This window comes from Oratosquilla oratoria, chromosome 17 (genome assembly GCF_046742065.1).
Source record: "Oratosquilla oratoria isolate Oo_2021 chromosome 17, ASM4674206v1, whole genome shotgun sequence".
In the NCBI taxonomy this organism is placed as follows: domain Eukaryota; kingdom Metazoa; phylum Arthropoda; class Malacostraca; order Stomatopoda; family Squillidae; genus Oratosquilla; species Oratosquilla oratoria.
The window spans coordinates 255,238-280,863 of record NC_134793.1 but is presented as its reverse complement, the minus strand read 5'-3'; the positions used below and the strand labels follow the sequence as shown (position 1 = coordinate 280,863).

At 39.6% G+C, this 25,626-nt stretch overlaps 1 protein-coding gene across 6 annotated transcripts in view; it reads left to right on the top strand.

Annotated features, from left to right (window-relative positions):
- The window catches only part of LOC143034335 (putative transmembrane reductase CYB561D1), a 31,205-nt gene extending 16,264 nt beyond the window's left edge, over window positions 1-14,941 (top strand). For 3 of the 6 annotated variants that reach the window (XR_012967241.1, XR_012967244.1, XM_076200268.1), the window contains exon 2: window positions 4,533-7,056. Coding sequence is in view for 1 of the 6 variants with exons in the window: in XM_076200268.1 (XP_076056383.1) it covers window positions 4,533-5,030 (498 nt within the window). In the remaining 5 variants the exon portion in view is untranslated. Of the gene's footprint in view, window positions 1-701; window positions 852-4,532; window positions 7,057-14,662 lie in introns of those variants that run through there. The other 3 variants (XR_012967242.1, XR_012967245.1, XR_012967243.1) reach the window with 2 other exon arrangements.
- The last annotated feature ends 10,685 nt before the right edge of the window (window positions 14,942-25,626 follow it).

The window sequence follows — 25,626 nt, the reverse complement described above, 5'->3', positions numbered from 1 at the left end:
ACAAGTAACATGATGTAAAAATCATCAGATTGTTAGGCACTCTTATGGTTTGACAAACAATTTGTAAATACATGGTGTTCGCTTATAAGTTAATTACATGAAAATTACCAAGAAAAAAAAATTATATGGCTGTTTATAATAGCCTAGAAATATGCTTTTATTTTTTCATTAAAATAAAGGTAATGAAATTAAGAGCTTAAGTGTAAAAAATATGTACAGTTGACGGACAACATAAATATGGTGCTCACTTATGTGTTATATGAAAAACACCAGCATAAACAAACTTTCATTTACTAATTCTAATAGCCAAATTTTATGCCTTCATTTTTCTCATCTATATTTTTTTTTTCAAATTTGATACCCCAGGGGTCAAAGCTTGACCTCAAATTTTTGCTAAAGTGGGATTTTTTATTTTTCATTCTAGAGTTCTAAAACTCTCATATTTGGATTTTTGTCTTTTTCTGATTCTAAATATATATACATCTATAGCTATTACTTTTATCACTATAATTATGAATTGTCAAATGTTAGTGACCTCTCATATGACTGCAAAATATCTGAGGTCATATCTGAATGGTTGTTCAGATTGACCTTTAAATTTCAGAAATGTGTTTAAAGCCCTAAAACTACCTATGAAACAAATTTCAGCAAAATTGGAGAGATGAGGGTGCTAATTTCAATTTTTTTTGTCTATCTCACAGAGAATTCCCCAATAAGGGATTTGTGGGAAATCCTGTTCCAGCTGTGGCATTCCTCAGGGAGATGGGACTGCTGAACCAGACTATCTAGGGAATGACAACAACTAAGAATTACAGTAATCCCTCCCATATCTGAACAAATTGGGCTACAAGGTGTTTGAATTTGGGGAGTATTTAGATATATGAAGTAAAATTATCAACCCCCCTCCCCTCATCTCCATTTTGTCACTCCAGTGCTAAGTTTTCAATTCTGAAGGATTAGAAGTGGAATACAATACACATAAATCATCTAATAATAAGTAATGGTGTGGATATGGGAGGGATTACTGTACTACCTTCCCAGTGGTAGAACAGATCCAATTTCTGGGCCTAATTTTCATTAATATAACACTCGCCTATTATTCCCACCTCAAAAAACTAGTAAAATAATTTTTTCTCAATTTTTTTTATTTCCTGGAAGTACACAAGATGGGGAATAGAGAGACAATCACTCTAGTACTTTTACCAAGAACTTATATGCTCTCCTGTAATACACAGCACAGGTGCCTTATGAAGTGTTCAAATAAAAAGCTTGTACACAGAAAGTGTATCAAACATAGGTTTGGTCAACAGAGAGAAACATCAATCACAGCATATAAATAAACCTTGAGGCTTATATTTGACTACACCTCCACAGCCTGGTTCCCAGCATTCAAGAAAATAGACAGACACCCTATAGAATACAGAAAACAGAACATTAAAAGGCATTAAAGTCACTCTAATAAAACATCTACACTCAGAAATAAAAATCCCCCCCATAGAGAAACACATGAAAATTATAGGCACACAGTTTTGTGCAAAGGCCCTCAATCCCACTCATCCATCCCATCACATAACAAGCACAGTTAAATGTGACAAAAGCTTCAGGACATGACAGGATCTCAAACTGGATATTAAAGAATGTAAGGAACAAATGACTCAAAACAGAATGCATTCCATCAGATGTCTTTAGTGATGCTGTCTACCCCTGAGCTTCATGAATCTGAGAAACATCTAATAATCAGACTTAATGGTCAACTTTTTGCAATAGCCAAAAATCCTTAAATACATATATTTGATGTACATAACATTCACCCCATACACAAAAGACCTCACGGTGAAGGCAAACAAGAAGCTGAGCATAGCAGTCACTGGCACAAGATTCAGATTGCAGAAACTAGTAATTGTATATAAACATCCACAGTATGGTTTCCAACACTCATAAACAAAAGCAGCCTATAAGCAACACAAAATAAAGCCATAAGAATAATAATTGGTGGAGCCAAAACATTAGTAATAGAATATCTACACTCAAAAAACAAAATCATCATCATAAAGCAAAGCATGAGAATGATGGACATACAAATATATGCAAGAGCCCTCAAATACACCAACCTCTCACATCAGACAAACACAGCCCATACACAACAAAAAACGACCTCAGCAACATTCTACTTGTGTACAGCCAACATTGCACAATACATCCATACAGTGAAAAACAAACAAGAAATAGAAAAACTGTGCCAAGATAAAAAAGAATATACAGAAGAACTGGAAATGGCTGAAATTATGAACAACCACTTCAGATCAGTATTCACAATAGAAAACTCGCCTAACAGTGTAGATAGAGAGAGAGAATTATCCCCAGCAATGAAAGAAATAAACGTAACACAAAAAGAAATCGGTGATCAAATTAAAACCCTTGATGTCAGAAAATCACATGGCCCAGACGGAATTGCAAACTGGATACTGAAGGAATGTATGGAGGAATTAACTGACAAAATATATAATATAATTAAATCCTCACTTAAAGAAGAAAAAGTACCATTGGACTGGAAAAAGGCAAATATTGTACCAATTTATAAGGGAGGTGATAAAGAAGATTCATCTAACTACAGACCGGTCTCACTAACAAGCACAATAGCAAAAATTTGTGAAAGCGTTGTCAAAAACAGATGGGTTAAATACCTGGAAGAAAAATATATACTGAACCCAAATCAATTTGGATTCAGACAAGGGAGATCATGTACAACAAATCTAATCTGCTTTTACTCAAGATTAGTAGACATAATACAAGAAAGAGATGGATGGGTGGACTGTGCTTTTCTGGACCTGCAAAAGGCATTCGATAAGGTACCTCATAGGAGACTAATAGATAAGATAGAGTCAAAGGGTGGCATCAGAGGAAAATTATTGGAATGGATGAAAGACTTCCTGATTGGGAGGAAAATGAGAGTTATAATTAGAGAAAAATTCTCCAACTGGGAAGAAGTAAAAAGCAGTGTCCCGCAAGGATCAGTATTGGCCTCGATCATGTTCGCCGTATACATTAATGACATGAATGATGGCGTGGAGTGCTATATGAGTTTTTTTGCAGATGATGCAAAATTATTTAAGAAGGTAAAAACAGAAGAGGACTGCAACTCATTGCAACAAGATCTGGACACGATATGGAATTGGACTCAAAAGTGGGAAGTGAAATTTAATATAAAGAAATGCAGTATAATGGAATTTGGAAAGAGTAAAAACAGAATATCAAAAGATTACAGAATTGGGGAAGAAAAAATAAAAAAAGCAAACTCTGAAAAAGATCTTGAGGTGATGATTGGAAAGGACATGAAACCAGATTAGCATATAAATAAAATATTCAGAGAAACCTACCATTTATTGAGGTCAATCAAAGTGGCATTTACTTATATGGATGAAGAAATGATAAAGAAAATACTAACTACACTAATAAGACCAAAACTTGAGTATGCAGCATCACTTTGGACATCCAGTACCAAAAAGAATATTAAGAAACTAGAAAGATTACAAAGAGCGACAACCAAACTAGCACCGACTCTTGCCGAACTAACATATGAGCAAAGACTCTCCAAATTGAACCTACCAACTCTGGAACAAAGAAGAGAAAGAGGAGATTTGCTGACTATCTACAGAATAATGAAAGGAATGGAAGTTTTAGACAGGAATGACCTGTTAGTGTGGGACAACGGTAAAACGAGAGGACAGAAATAACTGAAAAAAGATAATTATAGAAAAAACTTGAAAAGGAACTGTTTCCCACACAGAGTGATTAATACATGGAACAAATTAGACAACAAAACAGTATGTGCAAACACTATACAAGATTTTAAGATAAAACTTGATGCGGAGAGATACAAAGACGGGTCACCACGAGCATAGCTCCCCTCCTGTATATTACAACTAGGTAAATACATACTCGTACACACACACACACACATTACAAATAAAACTTTCCTTAACAGAGCATCACATTCCATACTCCAAATTCCTCCAGAAATCAATGCATCAGAGAAATCACTCCCAGAACAAAGAGGAGTGACATGCCAACATTCAGGTCACCACCCAATACTAGCATCCCCAAGATGCAACACAGAAAACAGAATGCATAATACTATACTGCACTTCATTCACTTTTGACCATAGTAAAAGATCTCTTTACTAAGTGACTTCATGACCAAACTGGGGACCATAGTTAGTTTTCTGTTAGGGGGGGTAGGGGTACCTTGGTCCTCCTGCAAGAGAGAATCAGAGCAACATATTGATTGATAAAGGAAGCAAGTAAGAATAGTAGTAAAGCTATCTAGAGAAAAAATGTTGAAAGGAAGAATCACTGTAGACTTGGATTTTCTATTGCAGGAAAGAAAATAGTGATGTGGCCACATTTTTGTCACAAAAATCCCTGTGGTATTTACTACTTTAAGCTTATGCATTCAGAGCCACAATATATTTAAGTGTGTATAACGTCTTTTCCCCTTTGTTATAATACAAGGTGTTCTTTTTCTTTTCCAGTTTACGGTATGCATGACAGAAGCCATCTTGGTCCTGAGCAAGAACAGCATCTTTGGAGTATTTTCAAGAGACAAACGCATTTTGGCTCATTGGTTGCTTCTTTGTTTTGGTGCATTAATGGAGATTGCTGGATTCTATGCCATTTATACCAACAAAATGATAAATGACAAGCCTCATTTTACTTCATGGCATGGGCTCATTGGACTGATAACAGTCATTTTATCTTGTTTCCAGTTAAGTATGGGGGCTTTTGCAAAGTACCCAAGATTGTTATCACCTGTAGTGAAGATGAAGAATGTCAAGTTTGCACATGCTTTGTTTGGAGGATTTGTGTATTTACTTGGAGTTGTAACAATTGTAATAAGTTTTTATAGTGCATTCAGCATTGGTGCCTTCTCCCGCTTTATTTGGATTCTATTATTCAGTGTCCAGTTGGTTTTAGGATTTATTGTATTAAGAGGTGTTTCTTCGTCATATCTACCAAAATTATTTAGATAGTTTCTCTCCACCAGTAATCATCATTCATATCAAAGATAATCTATTCTGTCTTTCTCCTTATAAGGGAGGTAACCAAGCCAAAGGCATGCAGGCATTTACACCCATTCTACTCCCATCCACCACCCTTGTTTCCCTCTCATCTTAGCTTCTCGTGAATAATCATCCCTGTCTTGTGCCCACTGCCCACATCATAAGCAAAGCAGCAAGACACAGCACATCCACAGCTAGGCCACTTACTTGCACAGCAACCCCCACTCTCTGTCCCCTCATGGAGAAAATAGAGATGACATGAAGAAATCCCTTTGGGGTGCATCAAAATATCCACACACTACCATTTTTCCCCACCCCACATCCTCTCCCTTGCATGGCAGACATAGACAATAGAGAAGACAGAGAAAATCCCTTCAGGCTGCATCACAATATCATCCATACACAGCAATTCTCCACCCACTCCCATCACATGCCTTCTTTTTTGCTCAACAGACATTCCCTTCTTGCACAATGCTCCCATTCACCCTATCCATCCATCTCATCCTTGGTTATCCCCACGTGTTCACTCCATTCACCTCTGCCTTCCACATCTCTTTTGCTAATATTTCTTCATTCATTATTTCTATGTATCTAAACCATCCCAATAATCTTTCATTAGCCCTATCGGCCAGCTCCCTTTGCATCCCCACTCTTCTCCTCATTTCTCACTCTATCCAACCTTGTAACCCCTACTATACTTCTAAGACACTTCATCTCAAACACATTGAAACTTTAATTTTCTACATCTCTGAATTCCAAGTCTCTGCTCCTTAAAGTGTTGTTGGCACAATCCATTCCCCAGAGGCCTATTTCTCATGACACTTTTCAATTTTTCAAGATGTTTACTTGCTTCTATCAATCTATAATTTACCTCGAACTCTACTTCCTTTCCTGTCACATGGAACTCCAAATACTCAAAACTTATCAAATAATTACTACTTATCAAAGACAATACAAAAAAAAAAATGTAGCTATGAGAGGCACAGTAGTGTAGTATTTTTTACTTTTATTTTTTATTTTTAGTCATTTTTTATGTACATGATAAAGGCTAAGAAAAAAATGTAAAAATAATATTTGTGGTAATATTATTAATTATTGCACAACAGACACTAGTTGCCTTGGATGCAACTACCACACATGACACTGAACACTATATACTGCACTGCTTACTCACTGTTTCTAGACAGAAAAAAAAATCACTGAGTGACTTACTGGCTGAATCAATGGCCATCACCAATTTCCTGGGGCCACAGATGTCCTGTAAGAAATCTATCTGCTGTTACTTTGAGTTTCACTAACTGGTAATATGCCCCACAGCAGCTGGGAGTGGTCCTCAGGCTATCCCATAGATCTCTGTTTGAAAACCTTGGACTGATGTCTGCAGTGTATTAGCATGGGACTTTCTGTGTCACCAGTTAAAAGTAGTTGAAGGAGGGAAGCAGTTGCAACTTGTCAGCTCTCCTTGTGTTTAAAGGTGGAGGAAATACCAACAGTAATAAATAAGAAAAATCTTGGGCTCAGTCTGAAGATAAAGTGTCAGATCTTAAATGGAAGTGAGAAAGTTGACAGGATTTGAAGATGGATGGAAGGGAGGTTACTCTCTCCAGCATCCTTCTTACAGGATCACTTTGTGCAGGTACCCATGGTTGGTCCTTCCTATAAGAGAGAACAAGGACAATGGATTCATTGATTAATAGACATTTGCCTTTTATGTCCATGCATGCTATATTTTGACTGCATGTGATATCCCGTATAGGGATATCACAGCTATCATATAAATGTATATTTTGTAGTCATAATCTAACATGTATGTTTGCTAACTTAGAATTTATATTGATCTACCAGGTGCTATGATTTCCTGTTGTCTTATATATTTTTGATAATATAGATTTCAGGTATACAGTAGTTTATGTATAGTTGAGTAATGATATCCATTTTGCTGATATAGTTATGAATAGTAAATTATATATTTGTTATAAAGATGTTCAAATTTTTATTCTTAGTCATTTTCTTTACCCTTAAAACTGCCTGTAACTCTTTTACAATTGGCCTTCAAGTGTTCCTTAGGTTTTCTTGGACCAAAAACCTGTTTCTAATGGTTCTAGTAATGGTTCTCCCTTAGATTTCTCCTGGAGGAAGTTCCATTGGCTAGTTGCTTCTGTTGTATTTACCATTTATCATAGTTATAGTCTTTTTTTTTGGGGGGGGGCAGTGGACAGGATGCAGTCAGGCTGAGTCATTTAAGCTGTTCCAAGAGTTGATGCATCTATATGAAAAACTAGTTCTTGACAGCCTATAGATATGTGGGGTTCAATTTGTTTTCATGATTTCATTGCTTATTCTGTGAATGTAGGGATGTTTCTGTGTGTCTAGCTAGTAGTAGTAGTTTTGTAACAAATTGAAAACTCCTACTATGAATAGGTGGCAAATTTTGAGGAACTGGTCCAAGATCTTGTTGCCACCTCCTCAGAGATGTACCTGCAGGTAGAGTTCAGGCTATTAGTGGGGTTTAGCTATGGAGAGAAAATTTTCTATTTCATCTATCCCTATCTGGGGTGGCTGCATGTTATTGTGGGGTTAAAAGCTGCTCAGTAGCATGCAGCTGATACTTTAGGGTCTATATGGGGCTCCCCTTATGAACCAGAACTACAACATCATTTTGTCTGTGATAGAGGAAATCTTTATGAAGAAATGATGCCACTTTATTATACTGCAACTGTCCCTCCATTATGCTGTCCCCCCACTCTTCATACTGTCCTGTACCACTTCTCTGAATATTAATTTCCTTTTGTGCCAAACCTTGTGGTAGAGGAGAAAGAATACTGCCACCAAGTGTTCCCACTTGAGTTGTAAAAGGCAACAAAAATGGGATGGGGACAAGACCAGGCATCCTACTCTCTGTAGCCCCAAAGGGGACATTCCTAAAACAAAGCAAATACATAAGAGGCAGTATGTTTGTGAGAAAATGGATGTGTTGGCATTGAGTGAAATGAAGTTGAAAGGGAGGGGCAATATTGAGTTTAGGAGCATAGTTGGAAGGGTGTCACAAGTGAAGAGAGGACAAGGGAGAGAAAGGGTGGCTATACTAGTTAGTGAAGAGATAGGTAAGCATGTGGTGGAGTGGAAGTTTTCTTCATGGTTAATGTGGATGAAAGTGTAACTGGGAAGGGAGATGTGGGTCTTCGTAAGTGTATATGGGCCTAGTAGTGAGGAGTGTAGAGGAAAGGGAGGCTTTTTGTATAGATTTAAATGAGTGTATAGAGGGTTTAGGGAGAAATGTCAATGTAGTGGTACTGGGAGATCTCAATGCTAGGGTAGGGGATGAACCAATAGATGGAATGGTTGGGAAATGTGGAGTTTCAGGAAAGAATTGTGGTGAAGAGATGATGGAGCTGTGTCTAAAGAGTTGATGATAGCAAATATAGTATTTAGGAAGAAAGTCAAGCATAAGTACACATGGGAGAGGATGTTGGATGGAAGGGTGATAGATAGGGCCTTAATGGACTATATAGTGGTAACCAGAAGAGTTTTTGGATGTACATGTTCTATGGGGAGAGAGTTGGGGAATATCAGATAATTTTTTGGAAGGGAAGTTGAGAGTGGAGGATAGATTAAGGAGAAACATCAATGTTATGGTATTGGGAGACCTTAATGCTAGGGTAGGGAATGAACTAATAGATGGAGTGATTGGGGAGTGTGGAGTTTCAAGAAAGAATCATAGTGGAGATGTGTCTAGAGAGTTGATAGCAATTACAGTGTTTAGGAAGAAAGTCAAGCATAAGTACACATGGGAGAGGGTGGTGGATGGAACGGTGGTAGATAGAGCATTAATGGACTATGTAGTGGTAAATAGTATAGTATGAAGAGTTAAAGATGTACATATTCTAAGGGGGGAGAGTGGGGGAATATCAGATCATTTTCTTGTGGAAGGTAAGTTGAGAACGAAGGATGGAGAAAGAGGAAAATGACGAAAGGTAGGGAGGTGCTTAAAGTGAACTGCTTAAATAAGGAAGAAAAGGAGGAGTACAAGAAGATAAAAGAGTGGGAGGGAGTGAAGGATAGAGTAGAACTAGGAGTGGAGGAGGAATGTGGATGATTCAAGGAGGGAGTCACAAGGTGTGCAAAGATGGTGTGTGGAACAAGGAGGACAGGAGGAAATAGAAGGGTAGTGAGTGGTGGGATGAGGAAGCAAAGAAGGTTGTAGAAGAGAAGAAGCAAGCTTTCACAGATTGGTTACAAAATAGGATGAGGGAATCATATGAGAGGTACAAAGAAAAAGAGAATAAAGCATAACATAAAGGAGTCAGAGGAGAACAGATGTGAAATGGGGTAATAGTATGAGTGAAATTATTGAAAGTAATAAAAAGATGTTTTGGAAAGAAATTAAGAGGAAGAGGAGGTGAATCAAGTAGAGAAGAAAAGGTAAAAGGTGCAGATGGAGAGATGATAATAGAAGAGAAGGCAGTAAGAGGAAGATGGGCAGAGTAGTCGCTAAATGTGAAGGAGGATAGGGAGGGAAAGGTAGCTGCAGTGGGAAGTACTAAGAAAATGACTGATGAGTGAGGAAAATGGAGGAGAAATAAGGAAAGATGAGGTGAAGGCAGTTGTTAAAATGATGAGAGCAGGTAAGGCACCTGGGTTGGATGGATGTCATGTGGAATGTCTAAAAAAGGGAGGTACAGTGATGGTGGACTGGCTGGTGAGGTTATTTAATGTTTGTTTAAGAGAGGGTAGAGTGCCGGAGGACTAAAGGAGTGCCTGTATAGTTCCATTTTACAAGTGTGAGTGTAGTAGTTTCAGAGGGATCAGTTTGTTAAGTGTAGTTGGGAAGTATTATGGGAGGGTCTTGATTGAGAAGATTAGGAGAGGAACAGAAGGAGTAATTGGTGAGGAACAGTGTGGATTTAGGACATGTAGAAGTTGCGTAGATCAGATTTTTGTGATAAGACAGATATGTGAGAAAGCTATAGGAAAAGGTAAGGATGTTTTTTGGGCTTTTATGGATTCAGAAAAGACTTATGACAGGGTAGACAGGAAGGCACTGTGGGAGGTATTGTAGATATATGGGATAGGAGGAAAGCTTTTAGGAGCTGTCAAGAGTTTTTATGAGAGTAGTAGAGCTTGTGTTAGAATTAGGAATGGAGAGAGTGGTTTGAGGTAAAGGTGGGACTTCATCAGGGATGTGTTATGTTGCCCTGGCAGTTCAATTTATTTGTGGATGGGGTGGTGAGAGAGGTAAATGCAAGGGTAGTGGGCCAGGGATTGGAGATGGTTAAAGAAAATGGAGAAAAGTGGGAGATAAGCCAGCTGTTGTTTGTGTACGACACTCCCCTTGTAGCAGGATCAGAAGAGGGATTGAGGAAGTTAGTGACAGAGTTTGAGAATGTGTGTGAAAGAAGAAAGCTGAAAATAAATGTGGGCAAAAATAAGGTGATGAGATGTACAAGGGGAGAAAGTGGGAGCGACTGGAAGTGAGTATTAAGGGAGAGAGACTAGAACAAGTGGATAGTTTTAGATACTTGGGTGCAAATGTGGCAGGAAAGGGAGGAGGGAGGTGAAAGTAGAATGTAGATTGAGAGAAGTGAGTAAATGCCTTGGTGGACTAAAAAGTGTAATGAGAAATAGACATTTGGGAATGGATGCTAAGAGGAGATTGTATTTACCTAGTTGTATTATATGGGAAGGGAGCTATGCTCATGGTGACCCGTCTTTGTATCTTTCAGCAAGTTTTTTCTTAAAATCGTGAATAGTATTTACACACACTGTTTTTTTATCTAAGTTATTCCATATATCAAGCATTCTGTGTGGGAAGCTATTCTTTTTCCTATCTCTTCTATTGTCCTTTTTGAGTTTCTTTTCATGACCTCTTGTTTTTCCATTTTCATTTTTTAGTAAATCTTTTCTGTCAAGGATTTCCATTCCTTTCATGATTCTATAGTCAGTAGATCACCTCTTTCTCTTCTTTGCTCTAGTGTTGGTAGTTCTAATTTCGATAATCTTTGTATGTTAATTTGGAAAGAGCTGGTGCCAACTTTGTTGTTGCTCTCTGTATTCTTTCTAGTTTCCTTAAATTCTTTTTAGTATTGGGTGTCCATAGTGTTGCTGCATATTCCTGTTTTGGTCTAATCAATGTGACTAATATTTTTTTTATCATTTCTTCATCCAAGTATTCAAATGCCACTTTCATTGACCTTAGTAGGTTGTATGTTGTATGAAGGAGTGGTTGTGCTGACAGCACTGTACATACATACATACATATACCAAGGCTCCTTCCCCCTTACAAGGGGGGTAGCCAAAAAGAAAAAGGCACAAAATCATTCCCACCCATTCCATCCCTGAATACACTCCACACTCCTCCTCCCTCCCTCTTATCTTAGCACCTCCTGAATGACGGGTCATCCCTGCACCTTGTCCACTGCCCTGGGTCAGAAGCGGTGTCGCAAGACACAGCACATCCACAGCAAGGCCGCTTCATTAAATCGGCGACCCCCCCTCTCCATCCCCCCCATTGCATAAAATGAGAGGACGGGGAGAAATCCCTTCGGGCTGCGTCAAATTTTGCTCACACATACTACCTCACCCCCCATCCACCCGCCCATTCCACCTCATGCAATCACAACATCATCCATATACAACCATTCTCCATTCACCCCTGTCTTCTGTCCTCTCCCGTCCTTCCTCAACAGACATTCCCCTCTTCCCCAAAGCCCCCTTCACCCCATCCATCCACCTCATCCTAGGACATCCCCTCATGTTCACTCCCTCCACATCTGCCTTCCACACCTCTTTTACTAGTCTTTCTTCACTCATTCTTTCCATGTGTCCAAACCATCCTAATACTCTTTCATCAACCCTATCTCCCAGCTCCTTTTCCACCCCTGTTCTCCTCCTCACCTCCTCATTTCTCACTCTATCTAGCCTAGTAACCCCCATCATACTTCTCAGACACCTCATCTCAAACCCATTCAAACTCCTTCTCTCTTCTTCTCTTATGTTCCATGTTTCTGCCCCATACAGTGCTGTTGGCACAATCACTCTTTCATACAGTCTCCTCTTAGCATCCATTCCCAAATGTCTATTCCTCATTACACTCTTTAATCCACCAAGGCATTTACTCGATTCTCTCAATCTACATTCTACCTCCACTTTCACTCCACCTTTCCCTGCCACATTCGCACCCAAGTATCTAAAACTATCCACTTCCTCCAGTCGCTCTCCCTTAATGCTCACTTCCAGTCTACTGCCACTTTCACCCCTTGTACATCTCATCACCTTACTTTTACCCACATTTATCTTTAGCTTTCTTCTATCACATACTCTCCCAAACTCTGCCACCAACTTCCTCAATCCCTCCTCCGATCCTGCCACAAGCGCAGTGTCGTCCGCAAACAACAGCTGGCTCACCTCCCACTTTTCTCCATTTTCTTTAACCATCTCCAATCCTTTGCCCACTACCCTTGCATTTACCTCTCGCACCACCCCATCCATGTATAAGTTGAACAGCCAGGGCGACATAACGCATCCTTGACGAAGTCCCACCTTTACCTCGAACCACTCACTCTCTCCATTTCCAATCCTGACACAAGCTCTACTACTCTCATAAAAACTCTTGACAGCTCCCAGAAGCTTTCCTCCTATCCCGTATATCTGCATAACCTCCCACAGTGCCTTTCTGTCTACCCTATCGTAAGCCTTTTCCAAATCCATAAAAGCCCAAAAAACATCCTTCCCCTTTCCTATAGCTTTCTCACATATCTGTCTTACCACAAAGATCTGACCTACACAACCTCTACCTGTCCTAAATCCACACTGTTCCTCACCAATTACTCCTGTTCCTCTCCTAATCCTCTCAATCAAGATCCTCCCATAAGCCTTCCCAACTACACTCAACAAGCTAATCCCTCTGAAACTACTACATTCACACTTGTCCCCTTTTCCCTTGTAAAGAGGAACTATACAGGCACTCCTCCAGTCCTCCGGCACTCTACCCTCTCTCCAACAAACATTAACTAACCTCACCAACCAGTCCACCATCACTGTACCTCCCTTTTTCAGACATTCTGCATGGCATCCATCCAGACCAGGTGCCTTACCTGCTTTCATCATCTTAACAACTGCCTTCACCTCATCCTTCCTTATTTCTCCTCCATTCTCCTCATTCATCACTCTCATTTTCTTCGCACTTCCCACTGCAGAAATCTTTCCTTCCCTATCCTCCTTCACATTTAGCAACTCCCTAAAATATTCTGCCCATCTTCCCCTTACTGCCTTCTCTTCCATTATCATCTCTCCATCTGCACCTTTTACCTTTTCTTCTCTACTTGATTCACCTCCTCTTCCTCTCTTAATTTCTTTCCAAAACATCTTTTTATTACTTTCAAAATTTTTGTCAAACTACCCCATTTCACATCTGCTCTCCTCTTTGCAACCTTTACCTTTTGCTTTACTTCTCTTTTCTTTTCTTTGTACCTCTCATATGACTACCTCATCCTATTTTGTAACCAATCTGTGAAAGCTCGCTTCTTCTCTTCTGCAACCTTCTTTGTTTCCTCATCCCACCATTCACTACCCTTTCTTCTATTTCCCCCTGTCCTTCTTGTTCCACACACCATCCTTGCACACTTTATGACTCCCTCCTTGAACCATCCCCATTCCTCCTCCACACCCAGCTCTACTCTACCCTTTACTCCCTCCCACTCCTCCTTCAGCTTCTTTCCGTACTCCTTCTCCTTTTCCTTCTCATTCAAAGAGTTCACTCTAAGAACCTCCCTACCTTTTGTCCCTTTCCTCTTCATCTATCCTCCACTTTCAACTTACCTTCCACCAAAAAATGATCTGATATTCCCCCACCCTCTCCCCTTAGCACATGTACATCCTTAACTCTTCCTATCATAATCCTATTTACCACTACATAATCCATTAGCGCTCTATCTACCACCCTTCCCTCCACCACCCTCTCCCATGTGTACTTATGCTTGACTTTCTTCCGAAACACTGTATTTGCTATCATCAACTCTCTAGACACATTTCCACCATCAACTCTCCACTACGATTCTTTCCTGGAACTCCACATTTCCCAACCACTCCATCGATTGGACCATTTCCCACCCTAGCATTAAGGTCTCCCAGTACTATCACATTGACATTTCTTCCCAAATCCTCTATGCACTCATTTAGATCTATCCAAAAGGCCTCCCTTTCTTCTACACTCTTCTCACTGCCAGGCCCATATGCACTTACAAAGACCCACATCTCCTTTCCCAGTTTCACCTTCATCCACATTATCCTTGAGGAAACCTCCTTCCACTCCACTACCCGTTTACCTATCTCTTCACTTACTAGAATAGCCACCCCTTCCCTCCCTCGCCCTCTCTTCACTCCTGATAACCTCCCACTTACACTCCCAAACTTACACTCACCCTTCCCTTTCAACTTAGTTTCACTCAAAGCCAACACATCCATCTTTCTTCTCACAAACATACTACCTACCTCTTCCCTTTTACTCTCATCTGTACCACATCCACGCACATTAAAAGACCCAAACCTTAGGGTGCTGGTCCGAGGACTTCCAGCCCCTCTTATGCCTTCTCTTTTTCTTTTAGGAATTTCCCCTGTGGGGCTACAAGGAGAAGGATGCCTAGTCCCAATCCCCGTCCCTTTCTTCTCGCCTCTTACGATCCAAGTGGGAATACTTGGTGGCAGTATTCTTTTCCCCCACCACAGGGAATTCCCCCATCACAGAAAAGGAATACTCAGAGAAATGGTACAGGACAGCAACAAGGGGTTGGAGGACAGCATAACGGAGGGACTGTCGTAGTATAAAAGTGTCATCATTTCTCCATGAACAGAGTTTTCCTCTATCATAGACAAAATGATGTGTGGCTCTGGTTCGTAGGGGTGCCCCATATAGACCCTAAAGTATCAACTGCATGCTACTTTGCCACAATAACAAGAGGCCAATACCCCAGACAGCACTGTATGGGGCAGAAACATGGAACGGAAGAGAGGAGTTTGAATGTTTTTGAGATGAGGTGTTTGAGAAGTATGATAGGGGTTACTAGGCTGGATAGAGTGAGAAATGAGGTGAGGGGGAGAATGGGGGTGGAAAGTGAGTTGGGAGATGGGGTTGATGAAAGAGTATTGGGATGGTTTGGACACATGGAGAGAATGAGTGAAGAAAGACTAGTAAAAGAGGTATGGAAGGCAGAAGCGGAAGGAGTGAACATGAGGGGACGACCTAGGATGAGATGGATGGGGTAAAAGGAGCTTTGGGAAAGGATGGGAGAGGACACAAGATAGGGGTGAATGGAGAACAGTTGTATATGGATGATGCTGTGATGCATGAGGTGGAGTAGGTGGAGGACAGGGGGTGAGGGAGTATGTGTGAGAGATAATTTAATGCAGCCCAAAGGGATTTTTTCCCTGTCTTCTCCTTTTCTGCATGAGGTGACAGAGAGTGTGTGTGTGTGTGGGGGGGGGGGGGTTGCCGAGTTAATAAAGTGGCCTAGGTGTGGATGTGCTATGTCTTGTGACTGCTTCTGACCCAGGGCGGTGGGTAAGTTGTAGGGATGAATCGTCACCCAGGAGGAGCCAAGATAAGAGGGTGGAGAGGAGTGGAGTGTGATAGTGATGGAATGGGTGGGAGTGGTTTTTATGCCTTTGTTTTTTTGCTACCTCCCTTATAAGGGAAAAAAGCCTTTGGTATACGTATGTATATATATATATAAATGACATGGATGAAGGTGTAGAATGTTATATGAACTTCTTTGCAGACGATGCAAAACTACTAAAGAAAGTAAGTACAGAAAGACTGTGAATCACTACAGAGACCTGGACAAAGTCTGGGAATGGAGCCAAAAGTGGGAAGTGAACTTCAACATCAAGAAATATAGAATAATAGAGTTTGGAAAAAGTAAATTAAAGAATATCAGGACAATATAAATTCGGTACAAAGGAAGTAAAGGAAGTTAGCTCTGAAAAGGATCTAGGAGTAATTATCAACAAAGACATGTCACCAGACAAACATATATTCAAAATAGTTGGAGAAACCTACAATTTACTAAGATCAATAAAGGTGGCTTTTACTTGGATGAAATAATGGTAAAAAAAAATTTAGTCACACTGATAAGACCAAGATTGGAGTATGCTGTGACACTATAGACACCCAATACAAAAGAGAACATAAATTGGAAAGAATCCAAAGAGCAATAACAAAGATGGCCCCAACACTTTCAAAATTGACATACGAACAAAGATTGTCTAAACGGGAACAAAGAAGAGAAAGAGGAGATCTATTGGCCATTTACAGAATCATGAAAGGCATGGAAGTCTTTGACAGAGAAGATTTATTAAAGTGGGATAAAAGAAAAACAAGAGGACATGAAACTCAAAAAGGATAGTTATAGAAGAGATCTGGAGAAAAAAAAAAAAAGTTTTCCAGTGTGGTGGATGTCCGGAACAAACAAGATGAAACAACAGTGTGTGCAAAAACCATACAAGAATTTAAGAATAAACTAGATGCTGAAGAATACAAAGACACTACGAGCATAGCTCCCTTTCCTGTATAATACGGCTAGCTAGGTAAATACACCAAGACAGCAACATCATGATTGTCTAATGTGCCCACAGCACAGTCAGGTGAAGTAACAATGTAGATATGGGTAGTATTTCTCTACTTCATATCTTAAATAACTTATATTCAGGTAGGTTGGAAGTTGTAGTTGATAAGTTGTTTTTAGCTGTCACATGTCTTTGTATGTTTTTTTTTTTTTAACTATGAAATTAGGGGAAGATTGAAAATGAGATTGATGGATGGTGTGAGGGGGGAGTTGAGAAAGAGGGAAATGTCTGTTGAACAGGGAAGGGAGGAGGAAAGAGTGAATAGAGTTGTGAATGGACAATAAATTGGTGCTTCCTGAAGGGATTTCTCCTTGTTTTCCCTATTTATGTATGAGTAGGGAGGGTCACCATATAAATGAAGCAGTGAGAATAAACCAGCTTAGGCTATCAGACCCTGCTGTGGATGTGCTATATCTGGCTTCTGACCTGGGCAGTGGGTGTGCGGCAGGGTTGGCCCTTCATACACAAGGGACTAAGATATTGGGGAAACAAATGGGTGATGGCTGGGGGGGACAGGGATGGTCTTTCATCCACATTGAGTTAAGATGAAAAGGAAACAAATGGGTGATGATGGGTGGGAGGGGGTGTGGGTGCATACCTTAGCTGGCTACTTCCTTTATGAGGAGAAAGAAGCTTTTTGTTGCAAGGCCTTGAAATGTGATTCATAATAGGAAAAACCTACCCCCCAGGGAACAGGAATGACCCATTATCCATAACATACTAAGATGCAAGAGGTGATCATTAGGTTTTGGATGGGAGTTGGGTGGCTGTATGCTTTGACTTGGCCATTCCCCATATATAAAGGGGGGAAAGGTCCTTTGGTATGCAGGTATTTTTTAGTGTACATTTTATTTGTGACTCTACATGGTATTTTTGGATGTAGGTTTGGATATCTTATTGCAGCATGTCCTGATTTTTGTAAAGGGGTAAAAGCCCTTAGTATATGTATGCATTTGTGTTTAAAAGCATTTATGGTGGACCCAGGCTTTGGAAGTGTTGCGTAGTATCGAGGCAAGTGTGTAATTTGCTTTTGACCCAGGGCAGCAGGTGGAATACAGGGATGACCCATCATCCATGAGGATCTAAGATAAAAGGGGGGAAAGGGTGGTGGATGCAAGCCACCTCCCTTATAAGGGAGAAAAAGCTCTTGGTATAAAGATAGACAGATTGGCCATGAGTATTTTTCTCAATTACCCAGCCTGGAGTACTGGCTGCATGTTATTGTAGGGTTAAAAGCTGCTGAGTAGAATGCAGCTGATACTTTAGGGTCTATATGGGGCACCCCTATGTACCAAAGCCATACTTTGTCTGTGGTAGAAGAAATCTCTCTTCATAGAGAAATGATGATACTTTATTATACTGCAACTGTCCCTCTGTTATGCTGTCCAGCTACTCTTGTTACTGTCCTGTACCAGTTCTCTGAATATTCTTTTTCTCATTTTGCCAAAACCTTGTGGTGGGGGAGAAGAATACAGCCAACAAGTGTTCCCACTTGAGTAGTATAAGGCAACAAGAATGGGACAGGGATAGGACTAGGTATCCTTCTCCCTGTAGCCCCAAATGGGACATTCCTAAAATAAGTAAAGACATAAGAGGGTCTGGGAGTTTTCCAACCAGTACCCTAAGGTTTAGGTCTTTTAATGTGCATGGATGTGGTACAGATGAAAGTCGAAGGGTCTTGGAGGAGTTTTTCAACCAGTACCCTAAGGTTTGGGTCTTTTAATGTGTGTGAATGTGGTACAGATGAGAGTAAAAGGGAAGAGATAGGCAGTATGTTTGCAAGAAGAAAGATGGATGTGTTGGCATTGAGTGAAACTAAGTTGAAAGTGAGGGGCGAGTTTGAGTTTGGGAGTGTAGTTGGGAGGATCTTGGAAGTGAAGAGATAACGAGAGAAAGGGTGGCTGTACTAGTAAGTGAAGAGCTAGGTAAACATGCGGAGTGAAAGGAGGTTTCTTCAAGGTTAATGTGGATGAAAGTGAAACTGGGAAGGGAGATGTGAGTTTTTGTAAGTGCATATGGGCTTGGTAGTGAGAAGAATGTAGAGGAAAGGTTTTTTGGATATATTTAAATGAGTTCATAGAGGAATTAGGGAGAAATGTCATTGTAGTGGTATTGGGAGACCTTAATGCTAGAGTAGGAAATGAACCAATACACAGAGTGTGGATTTCCAGGAAAAAATTGTAGTGAAGACTTGATGGAGATGTGTCTAGAAAGAGAATTGATGATAGCAAATACAGTGTTTAGGAAGAAAGTCAAGCATAAGTATACATGGGAGAGGGTTGTGGATAGAAGGGTGGTAGATAGAGCATTAATGGACTATATAGTGGTAACCAGGAGTATAGAAGGAAGAGTTAAAGATATACATGTTCTAAGGGGAGAGAGTGGGGGAATATCAGATAAGTTTTTGGTGGAAGCTAAGTTGAGAGTCGAGGATAGATGGAGAAAGAGGAAAAGGACAGAAGGTAGGGAGGTGATTAAATGAGAAAGAAAAGGAGTACAAGAAGAAGCTGAGAGAGGAGTGGGAGGGAGTGAAGGATAGAGTAGAATTAGGAGAGGAGGAGGAATGGGGATGGTTCAAGGAGGGAATCACAAGGTGTGCAAAGATGGTGTGTGGAACAAGGAGGACAGGAGGAAATAGAAGTAAGGGTAGTGAGTGGAGGGATGGGGAAGCAAAGGAGGTTGTAGAAGAGAAGTGAGCTTTCACAGATTGGTTACAAAATAGGATGAATCATATGAGATGTACAAAGAAAAGAGAAGTAAATCGTAAGATAAAGGAGGCAAAGAAGAGAGCAGATGTGAAATGTATGACAAAATTTTGAAAGTAATACAAAGATTTTTGGAAAGAAATTAAGAGAGGAAGAGGAGGCAATCAAGTAGAGAAGAAAAGGTAAAAGGTGCAGATGGAGAGATGCTAATGGAAGAGAAGGCAGTAAGAGGAAGATGGACAGAATATTTTAGGGAGTTGCTAAATCTTTTGATGGTTTTGACACATGGAAAGAATGAATGAAGAAAGACTAGTAAAAGAGGTGTGGAAGGCAGACATGGAAGGAGTGAACATGAGGGGCATTGGGAAAGAGGGGAATGTTGGTTGAGGAAGGACAGGAGAGGACAGAAGATCGGGGTGAATGGAGAATGGTTGTGTATTTACCTAGTTGTATTTTACGGGACGAGAGCTATGCTTGTAGTGACCCGTTTTTGTATCTCTCCACATCCAGTTTATTCTTAAAATCATGTATAGTTTTAGCATTCACTGTTTCTCCGTTCAGTTTGATCCACACATCGATCACTCTATGTGGGAAGCTATTCTTTTTCGGGTCTCTTCTGTAGCTGTCTTTCTTTAGTTTCTTTTCGTGTCCTCTTGTTTCTCTTCTGTCCCACTTTAATAAGTTCCAACAATGTTGACACTTTTAAATACTTTACAGTTACAGCAAATGGAAAATATTATCAGTGTCAGTGTATCATAGAGGATGACGATGATGGTGAAAAATGATGTGAATCGAAAATCAGTAGTTTCAATGGTTCTGGAAAAAGTGCTCCTTCAAGAGCATCAAACCTGAAAAGACAATTGCAACACTATCCTCCTAAGGAGCTAAAAGAAGTAAATAGGAAAGATAAAGAAGACAGTAATGTAAGCACTCCATCTACTTCAGCTAAGAAGGATGAGAAATCTTCTGGAAGATAATCCCAAATATCAACTTTTTTTTGCTACTGATAAAGTTACCATAACAATGACATCACAGAGGTTTAAGAATTACATCATTGAAATGGTGGTGAAAAATAGTGTTCCTATATAATTTTTCTCACAACCAGCCTTTCTCAGTTTAAATGGAGAAAAGTTGGAGTTTCACTGGACATAAAGACTTGTAATTGAAGTGGCTGAGAATAAAAGAGACGAACTTAGAAAGTCTAAAGGGATGCTTTGTCTACATAAAAATGGATGCATGCACACACCACAGTCAACTGTTTTGCCATTAATGTGTGGTTTATTGACAAGAATGATAGGGTAGTGACATGGACATTGGGAGTAAGATACTCAGGCACATCACACTAGTGAACCTCTTCATAAGTTGGTGGAAGATGTATTAGAAGATTTTGAAATAAAAAAAGAGCAAGTTCTATGTATTGTAACTGATAATGCTTCAAATATGCTGAGTACAATTGAGAAAATGAAGAAAGCAACTGAAGAAAGTACAAAAATGTGTAATGGTGAAGAGAACATTCCTGAAACCTCAACAGAACTAACTGAAGAGTCAGAGGAGAACTTTATTGTTTTAGAAAATATTGTTGAAGAAGTAGCTGAATTATTTACAATTCAACATATGTGCTGTGCTGTACATTCACTGCAACTAGCAATAAGAGATGGATTGAAGGATCAACATGCAGCTACTCTCATTGGAAAGCTGAGGCAAGTAGCAGTTGCAGCCAGAACACCAAAAACTGATGCTATTTTCAAGAGACGAGCTGGAAATAGGGCATTTTTTTTATCAAGCAACTTGCTGGGGTAGCACCTATTTGATGATCAAACGCTTACTTGAACTAAAAACTTTCCTGGAGGATCTAGATAACCAGAATGTTTCACTAACTGAAAACCAGTGGGTAAAGTACAAGAACTAGAAAGTCTGCTTTATCAGCCTTATGTCGTTACCAAGAATTTGCAATCTGAGGAATTAACCCCCTGGTATTTTTATTTGTATTTACCTAGTTGTATTTTGCAGGAGAAGAGCTATGCTCGTAGGGATCCACAGTTGTATCTTTCCACAACCAGTTCTTTCTTAAAGTCTTATATAGTTTTAGCACTCACTGTTTTCTCTTTCAATTTATTCCATGTATCTATCACTCTATGTGGAAAGCTATTCTTTTTCAGATCTCTTCTGTAATTGTCCTTCTTAAGTTTCTTCTTGTGTTCCCTTGTATTTCTTTTGTCCCATTTAAGTAGATCATCCCTGTCAAGGATTTCCATCCCTTTCATAATTCTATATATGGATATCAAATCGCCCCTTTCTCTTCTCTGCTTCAGTGTTGATAAGTTTAGTTTGTCCAATCTTTGTTCATATGTCAACATGCTGAGTGTTGGTGGATTCTTGTTGGAGTGGAAAAAGTTCATATTTAGCCAGAACAAAAAAGGAGGATTAATTGCTGATGAGATTGTTCTTTCAATGAAAAGAAGAGTGTCTTAATGGACAATAAATTTTTGCTAGCTGGTATTTACATTGATCCAATGAACCGAATCCTACTACAGTGTTGATAAGTTTAGTTTGTCCAATCTTTGTTCATATGTCAACATGCTGAGTGTTGGTGGATTCTTGTTGGAGTGGAAAAAGTTAATATTTAGCCAGAACAAAAAAGGAAGATTAATTGCTGATGAGATTGTTTTTTCAATGAAAAGAAGAGTGTATTAATGGACAATAAATTTTTGCTAGCTGGTATTTACATTGATCCAATGAACCGAATCCTACTAGGCAGTAAGCAAACTGATCTAGGAAAACAAGCACTGATTGAACTAGCATGTCACATGAAAAGACCAAAGAGACAACCTGAAGCTGAAACTAAAAATGATGCTTGCAATATCAGTAACTTAGAACTTGAAGGAACCTTTTCAGAATCAAATGAAGAATTAAATTTTGAAGCTGTTTTGGACAAAAAGATGGAGCGACAGTGAGTGATTGTACAACAAAGTACAATACAACCAGTAGATGTTGCAAAAGGAAAATTTCGGGAATGAATTGAATAATTGGGATTTATCTGGCGTTGCAACATCAATGGTCATTGACGCCGTAGTATTTATGATTAAGAAAAGGAAGTGGTAAAAAGCCTAAAGAATAAATAAAATAAAAAAAGATTGAAATCTAAAGATTATTGAGAAGATCAATAGCACTAAGAAAATTAAAAATAGAATTTATATTGCAGTTACATCCCAGAACACTTCGAAGGGACAGATCTCCTTCATCTCTGTGTTTTGACAAATATTGTTGTCTTTCTCCATCATAACTGGGGCATTCCACCATAATGTGTCTAATGGTCATAGGAACAAGGAAGTCATTACAAAATGGAGGAGGACTGCCCTCCATAAGAAAGTCATGGGACAATCTAGAGTGACCAATCCTCAACCGGCAAAGGGATACTTCCTGTTTTCTGTTCAGTAATGTACAAGACCAAGGATGAATAGTATCAGTAATCTCTCTCATCTTGGTACCAGCCTCAAGATCCCATTGGAACTGCCAAAGAGATGAGATCTCGGCTTTGATTAGAGGGATATAATCTTCATAAGGTATAGGCCGTAAGCGAGGTAAGGGTGAGAGAGCGGCTTCCTTGGCCAATTTATCGGCCTGTTCATTTCCTGGTACTCCGACATGTGCTGGAACCCAGTAGAAGTTTATTTCATTACATCGACTCTTGATTAAAAAAAAACATTCTAAGATCTTTAAAACTATTGGGTGCCTCGAGTCGAATTGTTCTAGAGACTGCAAGACTCTTTGAGTCACTAAAAATTGTAAAACATTTGGCTTTGCTTTTCATGGAGGATATAATCTCCACGGCGGACAGTATTCCCGTCAGTTTGGCAGTGAAATTAGATGTTGTATCAGGCAAGGTACCCTTACGATTAAAATCATTTGAGAATATTCCAAAACCAACGCCAGCGCTAGTTTTGGAGCCATCAGTAAAAACAAACACAGAGGGTTGGTGACTAAAAGAATGTTCTAAAAAAGCATTGCGTAGTTCATAATCCTTAAAATCACGCTTACAATCGTTAAAATATTTACAGAAAGATACTGTGGGCAGTCTCCATGGGGGAACAACCGAATATTTAAAAGGGAGGATGGGAATCTTGGGAAGATTCATGTCCTCTAAAATCCTTTTCATCCGGTATCCAAAAGGCTTTGGAAGTCTGGGGTGATTGTTGAAACAAGTGCTGTTAAAATCTGCTTGAGCTGTTCTAAAAGCGAGAGAGTTGGGAAGCCTCTGCAATCTATGCCAGTATCTAATAGATGAGGTCTGGCGAATAAGATCTAACGACATTTCCCCTGCATCAACTAATAAACTTGGTATTGGGGAAGACTTGAAAGCACCTGTGGCCAAATGAACTCCACTGTGGTGTATCGTATCTAAACTTTTCAGTCTGGATGAAGTGGTCGATGAGTAAAACTCGCATCCATACGATAGTTTCGATAAAATGAGGGAGTGATGTAACCGTAAAATTGTTCTGCGGTCAGCGCCCCATGAGGTATATGCTAAAACTTTTAAAATTTGCATTGTCTCTAGACATTGTGTCTTCAAGGTTTTCAGGTAGGGTACCCAAGAAAGGCGCTTATCAAAAATAAGTCCTAAAAACCTGGTTTCATCAACACAAGGAATCTGGTCATCCTTTAACCAAATAGTAGGGTCAGGGTGCAGACTTCTTAGCAGAAATGTACAACGACAGTTTTGCTGGGTGAAATTTAAAACCATTATTATCGGCCCATGAAACTTTTATTGATGCAGAGTTGTAGTTTTCTTTCAGCTGTTGCCATGTTACTAGCTCTAAAAGAAATGGAGAGGTCATCTACAAAAAGGGTGGCAAGTATATCAGAAGGAATCACAGATGTCACCCCATTTATAGCTAAACTAAAGAGAGTGACACTGAGAACACACCTCTGAGGTGCACCTTCCTGTTGCCTTATTTCAGATATGACGTTCCCAACTCTCACTCTAAAAACACGATTTGCTAAAAAATTCTTGATGAAAAAGGCCATTTCTCCTCGAATGCAAATAGCATGTACAGCCTTAAGAATACCATGCTTCCATGTGGTATCATATGCTTTCTCTAAGTCAAAGAAAACACTGATATGATGTTGCTTAGAGACAAAGGCTTTACAAGTAGAAGATTCTAGTCGAAGTAAGGCATCAGCAGTGGAGTGCATGCGATGGAAACCACATTAAATATCAGATATGATGTGGTTTCGTTCAAGATACCAGACTAGTCGTGCATTGACCATTTTTTCAAAAATGTTGCACATGCAGCATGTGAGGGCAATAGGACGGTAATTTGATGGAATTGAACCATCTTTATTAGGCTTAAGAAAAGGTAAAATAATACCAATTTCCCAAACAATGGGAAACGAATGTTCAAACCACATCCTATTAAGAAGTGCAAGAATAAAACCTTTAGTTACAGGAGATATATGTTTCAACATGGCATATGTAATGTCATCAGGACCTGGAGAAGTATCACTGCAGGAGTTCAAAGCTGAATCATATTCCTTTTCAGTGAAAGGGAGGTTATAGGATTCTTCATGAGAAGCAGTGAAGTCAAGATTACGTTGTTGTTCTCTCATTCAGTATTGATATCCAGGAGAGCTGTTGTCTGGTTTAGATATATTAGCAAAATGATTTGCTTAGGCATTACTGACATCTTTAGGATTAAAGACCAAAAAGCCATCTAATTTTAAAACAGGTGGAGGGGTAAAAAAGCCATCTAATTTTAAAACGGGTGGAGGGGTAATGATGTATTTCCCCGATATTTTTCTCAAGTTTTTCCAAACGATCGATGCCGGTGTTCTATAGTTGAATGATGATACAAATTTAGCCCAAGACTGATGCTTTGCTTCTTTGATGGTACGTCGAAGTAATGCCCTGCTTTTACGATAAGCAACTAAATTCTCATAATTTCTATGGCGATGTAATCTAGTCAAAGCTCTTCGTGTTGCTCTATGTAGATTTTGTATGGTATCAGACCACCATGGTACAGGGTGTCTCCTAAACTTTCCAGATGACTTTGGGATGGAATTAATGCCAGCAGTGTAGTGTGTCATTTAAGCACTCCAGTGCAGCTTCTACTGAAGAAAAACTGTCAATACTGTTCTGGACAGTACTCAATTCTTCAAACTTGTCCCAGTCGGCTTTTTCAGTGCACCAGCGAGGAATACCATCAGTAGGAGCACCTTCCTGTGTATACAATACAGTGGGATAG